The sequence below is a fragment of the Octopus bimaculoides genome, chromosome 10 (genome assembly GCF_001194135.2).
Source record: "Octopus bimaculoides isolate UCB-OBI-ISO-001 chromosome 10, ASM119413v2, whole genome shotgun sequence".
NCBI classification, from domain to species: Eukaryota; Metazoa; Mollusca; class Cephalopoda; order Octopoda; family Octopodidae; genus Octopus; species Octopus bimaculoides.
Window position 1 is genome coordinate 4,569,834 of NC_068990.1, and position 11,494 is coordinate 4,581,327.

General features: G+C 31.0%; 1 protein-coding gene across 7 annotated transcripts in view; it reads right to left on the reverse strand.

Annotated features, from left to right (window-relative positions):
• The window catches only part of LOC106869047 (MAGUK p55 subfamily member 7), a 582,860-nt gene that overhangs the window by 316,016 nt on the left and 255,350 nt on the right, over window positions 1-11,494 (reverse strand). For 6 of the 7 annotated variants that reach the window (XM_014914558.2, XM_052971018.1, XM_014914556.2 and 3 more), the window contains one exon: window positions 6,964-7,041. Coding sequence is in view for 6 of the 7 variants with exons in the window: in XM_052971018.1 (XP_052826978.1) it covers window positions 6,964-7,041 (78 nt within the window). In the remaining variant the exon portion in view is untranslated. Of the gene's footprint in view, window positions 1-6,963; window positions 7,042-9,973; window positions 10,210-11,494 lie in introns of those variants that run through there. The other variant, XM_014914557.2, reaches the window with a different exon arrangement.

Sequence of the window (11,494 nt, forward strand, 5' to 3'; positions counted from 1 at the left end):
ATATATATATATATATATATTTTTTTAAAGTTTCAGCTTAGATATATAAAACATATTTATATATCTTATGCCTACACACGTTTTCTCTCTGTGTGTGTACGTATGGGGATCTATGTATATGTATGCATGTGTTTTGATGTTTTTGATGTATATTTTATACATACAGAAAACTCTTGAAGACCAAAGAGACCAGAAAACCAGATAATATGAGTTATATAGATGAGTTTATATGGAGTCAATCACTATATTTTTATGTATAAATGTATGCATGCATATGTATATATACACGCATACATATATGTATATATCCATATATATACACACATCATCAATGTCATTTTGTGCTCATTTTTCATGCAGGCATGGGTTAGATGGTTTCAAGTTCAGTTTTGCTGAGTGGCACCTTGGCCGGGAATCTTCTATTACAACCCTGGCAGACTAAAGAATCCTGAGTGGATTAAGTAGGTAGCAACTGAAAGAAGCCTGTTATATATATATGCGCATGTTGTTGTTGTTGGCACTCCGTCGCTTACGACGTCGAGGGTTCCAACGATCATCCTACCATTTGAACCACTGATTCTGTCTGACCCATGCAAGCACGGAAAAAAGGATGTTAAACTGATGATGATGACACTCGTACAAACATTTATACATACATATACATACACAGATGTATATGTGTGTATACATAGGCTAAATGACAGATAAAAGATATGGAACAATTAGTAAAACATTTATAATGTATATACAAATGTAAGACAGTTTTAAATACGGCTATCCATATATTTCTGCATGAATGTGCATATATATATATATCCATATATACATACATACATACATACATACATACATACATACATATATATATATATATATATATATATATACACATATGCATGTATGTACATATGAGTGTGTGTGTGTGTGTGTGTAGGCAGAATAAGTGGAAAGATACAGTTTGCAAGTAGCATGTCCATTCCATTCAAATGCTTGGAAGGCTTCTTAGAAGTAGCTGAAAGCTTCCATTAATATTGAGGACCTAATTACAAGTGGAGGCAAGCAGCCAGAACATAGTAACCAAAGTCAAAATTAGACATAAAATTGTAGAGAGTTAATAAGTTTTGCTGGTAGCAAGGGGATTCTGTCTCAGCAAAACGTAGATTGTAAGATGCATGTGCATCAAGTGTAATGTTACATGATAGAATACAAAAAACATGGGCATTGAATATTAAGGAGGTGAGAAAGAAATGAATTGGTCATGCTCCACCAAATCGAGAATGTTAATGTGAATGAATGACAAAGCACAAATGAACTGACAGGAAAAATAGCTGCACATCAGAGGAATAAGGTGTTGCATGCAAAAGAGGGAAGACTGCATGGGTATGGAAATGGGACATGTGATGTGTATGATGGATGAGAATTTGGTAAAGAAGAGCCAAGCCTTCCAAATGGAAGGCTCAATAACGAAAGGAAGGAACTTGAAGAATATGATGTAAGAAGTAGTGAAAGTCAGTTTAAAGACACTGAAACTTACAAGTCTGAAAAAGAATTGTCTAAACCATGAGAGGCTGGGAGGTGAACACAAAAATGAGGATACAACCCACCCCACATAAACAAATATGTATGTCTGAGTATATATAAACACAAATGTAAATATAAGCATAGGTCCAAAAATACATGTTATATGTGTATGTGTGTATATATATTCTTTTATTCTAACATTTGTTTCAGTCATTTGATTGTGGCCATGAAAGAGCACCACCTTTGTGTGTGTGTGTGTGTGTGTGTGTGTGTGTGTATGCTTATGTGTACATGTGTGTGTGAGATAAGTGAAGGAATAATCATTCAGTGTGTGTGGTTGTCTATAAGTTGAATTTGTGAGACATTGTGTTAAGGGGTATGTAGAATGAAAATCGTTAGAGACAGATGTCTTGTTTTCAAGCTGGATGTCATGAAGTGGTGCTGTGAATCAGTTGACTAAATGGCAATTAGTTTAACCTGTGTACAAGCTGTTTTAAAGGGCACATTTTAAGCAGTAGATGATACCAATTATGGTCTAGGTGAAGGAATTAGATATAGTGAAGTGGATGGATACTGTGAGGGAGGTGGTGTAACAACATGGCTGGGAACAAGGAGAGGATCCAGGAGCAGTGGTAGGATAGGAGAGGAGAGAGTTGCAGACCAGCAAGCTGCATAATTTACAGAAATGCTTGGCTATGGGAAGAAGCAGATTAGGGAAGATTGGGAGGGTGGTAGGATCTGACTGGGTGAGACAAAAGGCACATAGGGTCTTACATTAGAGGGGTAGCAAAGGAGAGGAGAGAAGATGCAGTTAGCTGTGGGATGAATGCAAAATATGGTTGATATAACAGGATCCTGTAGTTTGGGATGGGAGTAGGTATCCATTTCAAATGGAGAGATGGACTATTTATTGTGACTAGGTCTCAGAATCTTGGTTGTACATACATAGAATATGGAGATGGGCTGTGGAGTAAGGGATGACCCGTTTAAAATGAGAGGGATAGGAAGAGGAGGAAAAAAGCTGAAGATAAAAGTGGGAGTTGGTGGGTTTATAGATGGTCAAGGTCATTGATAGAAATATTGATGCTATGGAAATTGATGATGATGACACACACACACACACACACACACACACACAGTTAATGCAAAAAAGAACGAAGAAAAAACACAAGAAAAAAAACAACATGAGGACGTGGTACATGCAAAGTATTAGCAGACGCTCAAGGCAGGAAAAAAAGGTAGTTTTATGTTTCGAGCAAAGCTCTTCTTCAGAAACGGGATACATCAACATTATTTTGTGTCCACCTTCCATGGGGCAATGGGTTGGGTGGTTTGACTGCCTGACAAGTTGGGGGTTGGCTTGAAGCTACAATGTTTCATTTTTGGTATGGTATGGTCTGGTTAGATTCCCTTCTTAATGCCAGCTACTTTACAGAGTGTGGCTGATAATATAAACAGAGACATTTTTGGTGAGTTAAGGCAGAGCTGACCAAGGCTGTCTAAAGATAACTAATTGGGTCAAAATCATTATCAAATGTATTAGAAAGAGAAAGTTTCAATTTTAATATTTTTTTTTTTTATCCATGAAACTAATTGAAGTAACACTTTGGTTGGTCAGTCAGATAATTTCTTATAAATATTCATGGCTGTGAAACTATCTTTTAGGTCTAGTAAATTGTTAGGAATATACCATTTTTATTTTACTTTAAAAATAAAAGATAAGAATAATTCTCCAGGTTTAATTATCAAGGAAATAAAATCAGTTTGAATAACCACTTCCCTTGGAGCTTATGTTAATTTTAATAATGATAAGGAAGTGATGTATTATATTTACACACACACACACACACACACACACATACACAGTGCATCTTAGTATATTGTAATCTATAAGAAATTTCTTAGAAACAGTCATGTCCTAACCCTGTTTTACACAAATGTGCTTATCATATCATAGTATAATTAAGCATGACTTATCAAATTGTAAAGCCATAAACTCTTAACAAAATTTTAGATTACACCAGTAATCTAACATAATATATCTTATGATTTCAGTGTCTTCTTGAGATTTCTAATGCAGTATAAGTTTCTTCAGCTTAAAGGAAATTGTCTATAGTTTTCTAAAAACAGGCTGATAATCATTCCCTCTGAATAACCCTTGAGTTATTATTCTGGTACCCTTCTGTATATGATAATATTTATGTGAAAATATGCACCTTCATACTATATTTATCAGATCAAATCTATATGAAACAAAATATTTTCTTAGCATATTAAGACTACTCTAGGAAAATGGTTGACTGACAAGTAACTTTCAGATAACAGAATGTTGCCAAGAAATATAAACTGCTCTTTGGAGAGAAGGATAGTTTATCACATGTAACTTTTCCAGGCAAAATCATGAATTTGTTCCATATAATGAAGTGAGCTGAAGCAGCCCAGAAACTATATATAAAAAAATTCCTATCTCCATATATTTGAACTCATCACCAATGTGTCAGCATCAGTACTTCATACATTTGGTTTAGATTATATAAATGGAAGAGTCAAAAATGGTACTGCCATGCAGTTGCTTGAACTGCTGGGAGTAGCAGTCAAATTTCTACAAATGATATGCTACCATCTTATGCAAAAAAAGGCCACTCAAAAACAATATTGACCTACATATTTCCAAAAACTCAGGATGGCCATGGCTGGAATGCCTTTGATCATATCTACTTAATGAAGGTTGATCTTGACTAAATAACAACATAAATAAACTCAAGCTAAATCAAGGACTTTGATGTTGTCTTTTGATCTGCTAGAGACTGCACCCAAATCTCCTTCAAATCACAACTACCATCAATCTGAACATGATGACACATTTGATCATATCCTACATACCCTTGAAAATATGGAATTATCATGGCTGAAATAACTTAAATCTGAGGTTTGCTTTTTCAGGATTAACTATGGGTTAAATAACAACAAGCTGATAGTATGTTTCTATTTTATTATAATACTTTTGTATATTCTGCAATGTTCCGTTCTGTCAAGATATTTTTACCTTTTCTTTTCTTCTATAGACTGTGTCTATTTCAACTCTTCCATACAGCAACTTACACAGCCTGAATAAAATTTAACACATATTTATCAATGGCAAGATGACTTTCAATATTAGGAACTTTTTCAAATTAATTGTATTTTAACTTTTTATATATAAAAATCCAGTGGTTTGGCAGAATCATTAGCACTTCAGGTAAAATACTTAGCAGTATTTATTACAGTTCTTTACATTCTGAAGTAAAATTCTGCCATGGTCAACTTTGCCTTCCATCTTTTCGGGGTCCATGAATTAAGTACCAGTTGAGCACTGGGGTTAATGTAATTGACTTATATCATCCCCTAAAATTGTCGGTGCTGTTCCAAAATTTTAAACAATATTTATATATTTTTATCCTTTAATTTGATTAAGAGGTACACAATATCTGAACCTTTTGTAAGGCCTAACTAGTAGAGTCAATATTGTTCTACTTGAGTGAATAAGCAGGTAAGAAAAATAAGCGGGTAAGAAATTTGGAAATGCACTTTTAGTAATGTTCTATGTAAGAAAGCTTTTAGCATGAGATCTAAGAGTAAATTAAGATGATAATGAGGAACTAAGAAAAGACAATTGTATCAGATGGGTTTTATCATGAGTGATACATATTTTGCTATTGCAGAGATGCAGAAAATGTTATAGACTCAGTAATGAGATAGTAAGACAAAAAAATTACAAATCCATTAATGGAATAGTGTTTGTACAGGGATATGAAAAATTGTAAACGTTGATTTTTTTTATTTTGTTTCATATTTATTCTCTTCTATCACTGTGATCCTGGTTTTCTTATATGTGTAAACTTTATAATTCAGAGATTAAATTCCTACTGAAATGCTTCTGTCAACTTGAATAGCACTTTAGTGACTTGAATAAAACTCTAAGTATTATGTTTGAAATGATTGATAATCTGGCAAATATTATATGGATAAAATAGTAATAGCATGAGAGCTAGTCATACTGTAACACTCATCTTAGTATAACTTATAATGCTTTGCCAACTGGAAGAAATGTTTAACAAGTATTTCATGTAATACATATTAAAAAAAGCTTATACAGAAAAGACTGCGCAACACCAGAACAAACTATGCAACAACATTACCTGCATTGTAAGATGATTCAACATACTTAATATAACATTACTGGGCTAAGGTGTATAAGTATAATGCTATTGATCTAAAGTTCATGTGTTCATCTCATATCATTGCCATCACAAAGTGCTATAAAATAAAATACATTATTTGCTTCAATTTTATCTATTTGAAAAATCAGTATTTTATCAAGTGGTCATCTATTTAATACTTGAATACTCATGGACACTGCCATCAAAGAATCAGATAACAATTGACAAAAATTTACAGCAATCTCATATAAAAAATCACTCCATTACTTAACATCGTGAAATATTAGATATCACATGCATTTATAGTAAAAATAATTAAATGGTTACAAAATATTGTCCCAATTATAATTATAGACAGTAAAACTGTAAGATGTTAACAAATAAAAATTTCAAAAATTACTCTTTTTACTGAAAACATAGTATTGATTCTGCATAAACTACTTGGTGGGGTGAAGCAATAATTGGAAATAAAGCATTACGAAACATTATTTGACTCTACTGTATTCTCTCAAGAGTGAATACCATGGACTGCTACATCAGTGCTTCTTCTGCATCTTAAGAATATCCAGTTCTTGATATTATTCTTCCACATAATTCTTGATTTTTCTCTTCCTCTTCTTCCATTCATTTTGCTTTTTACTAACAGTTTTTCTAAACCATTTTCTCTAAGTAAATATCCAAAACCATTTTAGTTTTCTTTGTTTGATGATGTCTAATAATTTCCTTAGTTTTACCATTCTCAATATTTCATCATTGGTATTGTTTTATCCATGATGTTCTGAAAAGTCTTCTATATGCTCACATATCAAAAGCTTGTAATCTATTTGAAAATGCTTTTGTTAATGTCCGTGTGGTGTTCCATAAAATAGGGAGGACTTTACATGACACTTCAGTAACATTTTCCTAGTGTTGATATTAATGATTCTGGTTACAGTGTTTGACCTTTTTTTTCAGATGGCTTTCAAGCTCACTCAATCCTTTTTATTTTGCCTTTATATTTCCCATTTTTTCTGACTGCATATATTTCAGGTATGTTATCTTTGGAATCTGTTCAATTGGTTTTCCCCCTTTATAGTAAAATTAATTCATTCTTAATTTCTTAAATATATTAATTAAAAGGAAAAAAAAGAAAAATAACACAGAAAACAATTAGAAATATTTTGATGATTTACAATAGTGAAAATAAGCTTAAATGTTGAGGACAAGTTTTAAAATGAATAAAACCAAATAATTTGATGCTTACACTGACACCAGTTGATACAGCAGAATCTGATGAAGTTCCCAACTGAAGGCTGGCATAGCTGGAAACTTTGTTGAAAACCTGTAATGAAAAAGAAAATAAATTAGATTCAAATTACAGAAACTCTAGTTGAATTTTTAAATAAATTAATATGAGTAGAGACAATGAGATGGTCCACAAGACTGAACTTCTGAAGAAGAAAGAAATAGATTAGCTGTATCATTATATGTCAGAATAAAGTATATAGTAAAAGAAACCAGTGAGTATTAGGATCTGGAACACAGTTGTTTTATAACTGAATTTATTGAAGTATATTATCATTGAAAATAATATTAATATTAAATAGAGAAAGAAATTGAATTTGTAAAGTGAAAATATTTGAAACTTGTTCAACACACCCAAACTAATAAAAAAGACAAAAAAATTTTGAATTTTTACTTTGGAGAATTTCATATATAATGAGAGATCAAGTTAAAATTGGATTTCATTTATACCTGTGTAAATATTTTTTTTACATAATGAAATTATGTAACATCAAAGGTGGGACAAAATATTAACAAAACAATAAGTTAATAAAAGAGTTGGTAAATAAAACATACATATGAATAAATAGATTAATTATAAGTTATAAATATATTTAATAATAGGTGAATAATAAAATGAAAGGTTAATTACTTTTCATCTTTGTGTTGATTAAATAATGAAACTATTAAAAAATTTAAATAAAGCTGTTCAAGTCATTTTGTTCCATAAAAGACCACTTAACAAAATGTAGTAGAATTGTTAGAGCATCAGATAAAATGCTGGCAATATTTAATCAAAGCCTTTTATATTCTGAGTTCAAATCCTACTGAGGTCAACTTTTACTTTTCATTCTTCTGGGGTCTATAAAATAGTAGTCAGGTACTGGGTCAAGTAAATATTGCTATAAAGCATCCGAGATGTGAATGGGATTATAACAAAAACTAGATCATAATGCCAGTCTGTGTAAAAGTCAGTAGATTGGGTTCTTAGTCAAAGGTCACATCACTTCTTGATTTATGTCTAACCAATTATAAAGTAGACAGTAGCTCATTCGGTTTTGGTGTATTTATTTAATTTACATTAAACAGGAAAATTTAATCTATTCTGGAAGCTAATTTCTCCTTTGTCATAATTTTCCCTCTTGAAAATAAATATAAGGAAATAAAACAAAATACATCATTATGAATTTGATGATACATCTATTAAAGTTAATTTCCTTATGTAAGCATGTAAGTTTACAATTAAAATTTATGAAAAAGTAACTATAAAACTATTGGATTCATATATTGGATGAAGACATTTAAATTGGCTTTAGACAGTAGATTAAAAAAAAAATGTTTGTCCATAAGATAAATGAAATTCTATACATTTTTGGCATTTTAATATGAATACTAATTCCTTACAAATTGGATGAGGGTGAGTAAATTATAATGACCATCCCAGGACTAACTTAATTTGTTAATCCTAGGAGAATGAAAGGCAAGGTATTCAGGGCTTGTAATTAAAAACAATAAGGAATCTTGTCCAATGCTGTTCTTCCAATTCACTGTCTTTAAATCCTATTTACAATGCTTTAATATTGCAAAGTCATCTTCTTATAAGAAGAAAGAAATGAAATTTAAAATGCAATGCAAGAACTGAGCTAGACAATATGATGAAGTAAAAAACAAAAACCATTTGTCTCAAAAAATTTGTCGAGTCATAAAAAAAAAAAAAGACTTTTTACAATAGCAACCTCTGATTTTTAAATTTAATCCATTGCATAGTTTAACCCAACAATTACTCCTTCAGAGGCTTTAGTAGAGTCAGCTGCAAGCATTTAGGCTATTTTTCTTTCTTCCCTTTCACCCACATAGGTAATGTCACCCACCTCCAACTAAATCATAGAACATTTGAAAAAGAAAAAAAAAAAAAGAAGAAATCTAGAAAAGCAAATGAGCTCTTAAGTAAATTAAAAATATCCCTTATTTTTTTTTCATCAGAAAACCTACATTTGAAATCCTAAACATAAAAACCAAAGCCCAATCAAAACTATCAATCCTCTCAGTTTGTATAAACTTGTTGCTGTCAAGCGTTTTAAGTAGGTAATAAATTTCATAATAAATTGTATCACACTTGATAAATCACTGGAAACAATTCATGGTTGTCTGAGATAGTTTTCAAACACTTTAGTTTTAAGATGTCTTTCGATTATAATAATGCTAAATATCTAGGTCCAAGGATACTAAGAATAAAACTTGAGAAAGTTTATATAGCCAATCATACATATGTACACATATATACACATGCCCACACTCATATACTTATGGGTGTATGCTTGTATTAGTTTATATGATAATGTTTATGATAATGTATAATAACATATGAGTGTGTGTATGTTTAGCTGGTTACTATATAAAATATATATATATGTATAGAATGTATCATAGAGTTTAGGAGAGAAGGAGAGTGCAGCTATAGTCATATACAATATAGAATATTAATTATATTACTCCACTTCAAAATTTTAGAGTTTGTAAGAACCCTTCTAAAACTTAAACCATATGTTGAATATACAAAATAAGTAACAAAAACAACTTGACAGAAAACAAAGTGATTATTAAATTAAGATGAATATTACATTTAAAGTATCTTCTTTTTGAGAATACTTTCTATATATAAATATACACATATACATTTACATGCATAAATTTAATATGTATGTGTGTATGTGAAATGATAAAATAAGTAACAAATATGTACAAACATAATGAATTTTAAAAATGTAAAACATTTTACAAAGAAAATCAATATATGAATATAGTGGAGTTAATATATATAAATATATAAAATGAAATATATTAGAGAAATAACTATATAAAATGCAATGTATAAATGCATATCAAATTTTCGGCAAATAAGAAAACATTAAAAAAAAAAAATCTATACATTATCGGCAAGGTAAGTATATCAGAAGGAAATGATACAGAGTGTAGAGTAACTTTCTTACATTATAATTGATGCGACTCGTCTCTGGAGAAGCAAGCATGGAGTGACAAACTGGTGGTTTTGGGTTTAAATAAAAACAGATGTATGTGCAAGTAGAAAGAAAATGTGAAAAATTATATATATGAGTATTAAAACAGGTTGGAACTAAAAAGAGAAGTTGCTTCTCAGTCCTAGTGGGCTTGTCACTTGGAGTGTTGGTATTTGTAAGATCCAATCAACAGGAACGGTGGGAGGTGCTTCCTTTTGAAAACTAACTAAATAACATTTCACTCATCTTCATGCACGTGTGTTAGAGAAAGAAAAAAGGAAGAGATAAGGAGCAGAGTAAGAGAGAGAGAGAGAGAGAGAGAGAGAGAGAGAGAGAGAGAAAGAGAGAGAGAGAGAGAGAAGGGAAGATAAAAGAGAGAGAACAGAATCAGAGAGAAAGAGGATAAGAATTGAAGAAAGAGAAAAAGAATGCAATAGAGAGAGAGAGAGAGAGAGAGAGAGAGAGAGAGAGAGAGAGAGAAAAGAAAGCAATAAAGACTGAGAGGGAGAGAGAGAGAAAATGAAAGAGGAATGAGAGAAGAAGACTAAGCGAGAGCTACCTGGAATACGCAACTACACGCTTCCTTACTACTTTCAGTTGCTGGCTGATTAAGAGGAAGGAAATTACAAGACTTCTGTGATGCCGTTCTTATTGTTAATGTTGTTCTAATCGTGGTGTTTTGATTTGTTTGGATTTTATGCTATACTTTGTTAATGGCATCGTGAAATAGTCTAAATGACTGGATTTAGTAGTTTAATAACTGTTTATTCTATTTATGATTATATCTTTGTAGAATGCTAAACACTGCCATCTCTGCCTCTTCAAAAAACAACAAAAATGAGGAAAATAGGATATGAAAGAATTGTAAATTGAAAACAATTTTTTTTTATATATCATGGACTTATAAAAGAATATGCACATTTATACATAAGATACATAAATTCACACGCATTGGTTTTATACATTGATAATCAACTGCTGCATGAACTTCTATTAACACTCACACATTCACACGCATTTCACACACAAATATAATGCATATAAACAAATATCAATCATGGTAAAAATATATAAACAATGAAAAATAAAACCTGGTAAATTTATATTACTTATGTACGTATGCATGTGTGTATGTATGTCTGCATGTATGCATGTGAAAATGTAGATATATTTATTCATATATGTGCATAAATATGCATACATATGCACTCACACACATACATGCATACACATATATGTGTGTGTGTGTGTGTGTGTGCATATATATATATATATATATATATATATATGTATGTATGTATGTATGTATACACACACACACACACACAGATACATATATTTTCCTTTAAGGACACTGTAAAAAATTTAGTTAGCATTATGAATAGCTTGTATTATTTAATAGTAGGTAGCGGATAGCAATAGTTTTAATATATGACTAAGAATAGTATCTATTGACTATATTCAATATCGGAAATTTCACTTTAGTTTACTAGC